General features: G+C 45.4%; 1 protein-coding gene across 1 annotated transcript; it reads right to left on the bottom strand.

The window, feature by feature from the left end:
• Window positions 1–1,330: 1,330 nt before the first annotated feature.
• LOC128893909 (uncharacterized) lies at window positions 1,331–4,360 on the bottom strand. The gene is made up of 2 exons (XM_054155239.1): window positions 4,035–4,360; window positions 1,331–2,452 (listed from the first exon to the last, which is right to left on the bottom strand). Exons 1-2 carry the CDS (start codon window positions 4,108–4,110, stop codon window positions 1,359–1,361), a joined length of 1,170 nt encoding a protein of 389 aa, XP_054011214.1. The 5' UTR covers window positions 4,111–4,360; the 3' UTR covers window positions 1,331–1,358.
• Window positions 4,361–4,858: the final 498 nt, after the last annotated feature.

The raw sequence follows: 4,858 nt of genomic DNA, 5'->3' as shown, positions 1-4,858 counted from the left end.
TTTCGCCATGATCGAATCGCGCACCTCGTCCGTGGAATTTAATTCGTCCCCGATAGTTGGGTTAATTAAGCCGGTCGTGCCGCAGGTGGAAGAATTCCTGAGCCATCGAACGCATCGGGAAATAACGAGGCGTTCCGCGATTGTACGCGCCATTAAAATCGAGAGCCTTTAATCTCCCGCTGGAAGAAGCTCCTGTTGATCGATAATTTATGGCTGGTACTCCAGGTGATTTTAATGGCCGCCGACGCAAGGGTGGAACGAGCTACGTCGAGCAGGCCCTTCTCGGGCTTTTAATTGTACTGGTAATCCACTCGAATCGATTCAACGACCAGCGTTTATGAGTCAAAGAAACATTTCAGGTGAATACGATTCGATCCATGCTGTTTTCCCGTACGAAGAACGTAATTTTGGCGAGTTGAATGGGATTGCTGTTTGCAGCGAGATTTAGTCATCATAGAGTACTCCCATATAAGTACTGCCATTTTTCATCCAAAAATATCATAGTCGTATCAAAATACAGTCGAGCACCCGTTATAAGACTGGTCTAAGAGATGTAGGAGAAATTTTTCTCAGAATTTCAACTACCACGCAAATAGTTTTGTCGCCCGATTACCTCTCATAAGCCTGTTCATTTTTCTTTCAAACGTTATATTTATGTCTAGTATTGATTTAATTATTTCCCGCAAAGTATACACTGTAATATTCCCGTATTATTTTGTGTTCTTTTTTTTGATTGTTAATTAATGACAACAGTAATAATAAATTTTATCTTCATGTATACTCTGTATATCACCATACATACTGGCATGTATACTCGCCAGTCGTCCAGTTCCTGAATGATTAGAAGTAAACGATGTCAGAGGTGGGCAAAATTTCTATTTGAACACAAATTTCTAATTATAAATAAAAAATAATTCAATTTTATATTGTGTAAGAGAAACTGAGATCTAAATGATAGAATGAAATAATTCGTGTCATACTCTTATAGATTACTTGCAATTTGCTTGCAACGTCTTTTCGATAAGTTACATTTTATTTAGCAAATCCTAACTGCGTTCCTATATATATTTAGTTTATAATTTTGACAATTTTAGAGCAGGCTTATACGAGATAGTCTGGCACAAAACGTGCAACTGCTGATTGAGTGGAAGAGGCTTATTAGGGCCAGGCTTATCGCTAATTATTTCGTCAACGTGAGAAAGTATTTTCTCAACCGTAAAAACGTAGCAAATAAGTATTGTGAACCGTGAACGAATCGATTTTACTATTTACCTCTAAAGAGACAAGTGATGTCCCAACCTACAGACTAGATACCTTCTCGCCCGTAAAAGTTTAATGTACTGATAATAGAAATACAATCAATTGGACCCTGAAGTAGCCTCGCAGCCATGGAAATCCTCATTGACGTCGCGTTTCCTAGGGCTGGAGGGCAGAGAGTGTTTATAAAGAGAATGACACGCCGCGACCTTGTCCTGGCTATCCTCGCAGGATCTCGTGTTCTCGTATTTCTCCCCGCCGGCGTCGCCCGAGTTCCCGAGATCGCGCGATCGATCTTTCCCATCGCGTGTCAGCAGCATGTCCGTCAGAACATCCAGCAGCTCCACTTCGTTCTTATTGGCCAACTCTTTGATCGCCCGAAAAGCATTTAGCATACCCTCCCTCGCGTTCTTATCGCTGGAGCCAACGTTCTCCCCGGCCCCCTCGCAGCCCTTATCGGACCTCCAGGACGTCGTTTTCGGTTCGACCTCGTTGTCCGACTCTCCTTTCGCCACACTATCCTCCTCGCTGTCTATCACGTAGGTGGCACCAGTGTTCACGGTGTTCATCGACGTTTTGCTGTCTATTGACCGAATCAACGACTCTTCTTCGAGATTCTGCTTGGTATCGCGAACTATACCTCTCACGGAATCGACATCGGGCTCTTCAGCGAGTTCATCGTCAGCGGATGACGACGAGGATGACGAGGAGGAGAACGAAGCGACTTTGCTTCGATTTCGCGATATTCTCGGATTCCGAGTAGACCTTGATAGACCTCCGGAGCTTCCTTTGAAATCCAGCTTGACCTCGTCGAGGCTTGTCGAACCCTTCGAGTGCATCGTTATCTCCTCGTCCGCGGCGACCGACGTTCCACTACTGGAACCTCCGCCACGGAGCGCCGTAATCACCCTCCTCTGGGAGAACATAGTGGTTATTACGGTTTCCGTTCGGCTGATGAACTGGTCGGACGGTTTCGCGTCCCGGTCCTCCTCCCTCTCCGTGGCCGGCGTGACCTTCGATTTCTCGATTCCGCGACGCTCGTTCTCGATCCTCCTGAGGACGACCGATACTTGGTCCATGAGATCTCGGATGTAGGACAGCATGGGATTGTCGCCCTCCTCCTCGGTGATCTTCGCGGCGATCTGAAGCTCGTCCAACGCCTCCGCGAGCCTCCCCAGCTTCGCCAGGGTCTGACCTTAAACGGAATTTAAGGTCACGTGGATAGTAGAGGTTGAGGAAGAGTCTCGCTTTTGTATCTAGAACTTTTTGAAATTTATGATACGATCCAAGGTCTCCCATAGACTAAGTTTACCCTGACGATCGAATGCATTAAGTAACAACGTGTCATCAATAATTATTATGAGCAATTATAATGAACTTCTTTCGTTGATAAAACTGTTATGAGTGATCAAAATGAACTTCTCTCATTGATAACTGTTATAGGTGATCAAAATGAATTTCTCTCATTGATAATTGTTATGAGCGATCGAAATAAGTTTCTCTCATCGATAACTGTTGTGAGCAATTGAAATGAACTTCTTTCGTTGATAACTGTTATGAGTGATCAAAATTAACTTCTCTCATTGATAATTGTTACGAGCAATTAAAATTAATTTTTGTCGTCGATAACTGTTACGAGCAATTAAAATGAACTTCTTTAGATAGATAACTGCTTTGAGCAATCGAAAAAGTATTGGACACTAATAACTGTTACTTGTAATCAAAAAGTTTAAAAATCGATATTTTGTAATCATTGTACTCTTCGATTGTTTTTCCTTATACTTTGTGTTGATTATCTTGAATTCCAATTATAATCAATTTTTTATTAACAATTTTTATCATTGAAAATTTTAGAGTAACTGTTATTTTTGGTCCCTGCTTTTATTTAATCTATTCTACCCAACGTTCGACGATCGAAAGCATCGAGTCACCGACTACGGATTGTTTTCCATACACCAAGCCTTGCTTTTCCTATCTAGAACCTATCTAGAACCTGCTGAAGTCTTTGATTCGACCCGAGGTCTGCCAACATCCAGCCCGATCGAAAACGCGAAGTAATAATTCGCCGGTTATTCGTGTACACCGAGCCTTACTCTCGTATATGTGGTCATCCTACCGCTCGCAATTCGAGTGGAATGAACGGCATTAGCATACCGGCGGATTAACGGTTCGAGGCTTCCACAGAGCCAGTGTTCCTATCAATATTCCCAGGCGCTGGGATGTAAATCGTGCTCACGTGGAAATTGATTCCGACGTTGGTACCGCAGCCAGCTTCGTCGAAGGCTCGATAGGCTGGATGAATTATAGACTGCGCCGAATATACAGCGTTTAGAGATCGCAGCGTTATAGAGTAAGGATTAGGCGAATCGTAGCCCGGTCATGCACTATCCTGGAGGAAATATCCTGAAGGAAAGTCGCGTGATCGATCGTAGGACAATGTCAGGCCTCGGAGAAGCTAGCTGGACCTCTGTCGGTGCACTAATACCGGAAATCTCTATTATTCTCTTAGATTACGTCTTGCTAAGCGCGTAGCCACGAACGTCGAACCTTTTTTTTATTTTTAACGCGGAAGAAATGCTTTATGCATTTATTATGTTATTGCATTTGTTATGTGGGACTCGCTGGCGAATGGACGCTCTTCGTGGCCCCGATCTGGAAGTGTACCCACTAAAAATCTCGCAATGACTTCCCTGAGCTAATAAGGAGGTGGCCAGGATCTCGTACCGAATGCAACCGACCACCTCCCACACGAACATCGAACCTTGACGCATCCTAACCTAACAGGAGCCTTCCATGGAGCATCCACTTCTCGGAGTTGTCCTTCATCGCTGCATCTATGCACCTGGACGCCATCTCCAGAGCTCGTCCGTACCGTCCAGTCTCCAGGTAGCATCGTCCTATCTCGTGCCTGATCCAAGCCACGGGTATAGGCTCCTTCAAGTCTCTGGACAGGTGCTCCCAGGCTTTCGCCGCCGCGTTCAGGTGACCGAAGCTCAGATGGACCTTTCCCAAGGTGGCCAGCGATCGACAGAACTGAACCACGTCCCCGGTGCTCTTGGACAATCGTATCAGGCGGGAAACGTTGCATACCGCTCGATCGTGTCTCCCCAGAGCCACGTGGATCAAGGACAAGTAATGATACGCGCCTATCTGATAGCGACTGGGGTCCTGGAGTCCGGCTGACACTATGAGCAACTCCTGGGCTATCTTCAAGGAGACGGACATTTTACCAGAATCGAAGGCTGACTCTAGGTTTCTCAGATACAAGTTTGCCAGGTTGCTCTGCTGTCTCAGCATCGTTCTCGATCGCGCCAGGCGGATGCTCGACGGTCTCGGGGATGGCTGGGTCTTCCAGTAACTTTTGTGGTCGTCGAAGTAGCTGAAATTGATGGTTAGTTAGTTTGAGATTGAATAAATAGTGACCGAGTATGTATCGAGGACTGCGCTGGTTGGTGGGCGTTAATTCCTGTGGAATGTATTGTTGGCGCGTTGTCGAAACGCTCTAGCCACGTAGCGATACTAGACTGCCGAAATCAGCCGAAATATGGCTCCCTACTACTAATCAGGTGTCGAATAAGGAGCGTGTTATCGCCGATTGAGT

The sequence above is a fragment of the Hylaeus anthracinus genome, unplaced genomic scaffold (assembly GCF_026225885.1).
Source record: "Hylaeus anthracinus isolate JK02 unplaced genomic scaffold, UHH_iyHylAnth1.0_haploid 3, whole genome shotgun sequence".
Taxonomy (NCBI): Eukaryota; Metazoa; Arthropoda; class Insecta; order Hymenoptera; family Colletidae; genus Hylaeus; species Hylaeus anthracinus.
The sequence above is the reverse complement of the archived record's forward strand: the minus strand, read 5'-3'. Positions and strand labels throughout refer to the sequence as shown.

Bases quoted from the DNA above. Each gene is read 5' to 3' on its own strand.
- LOC128893909 (XM_054155239.1), bottom strand. From the start codon at position 4,110: ATGGCGTCCAGGTGCATAGATGCAGCGATGAAGGACAACTCCGAGAAG. The intron at 2,453-4,034 runs GTTAGGATGCGT...ATTCCGTTTAAG, and splicing joins CCATGGAAGGCTCCTGTTAG to GTCAGACCCTGGCGAAGCTG.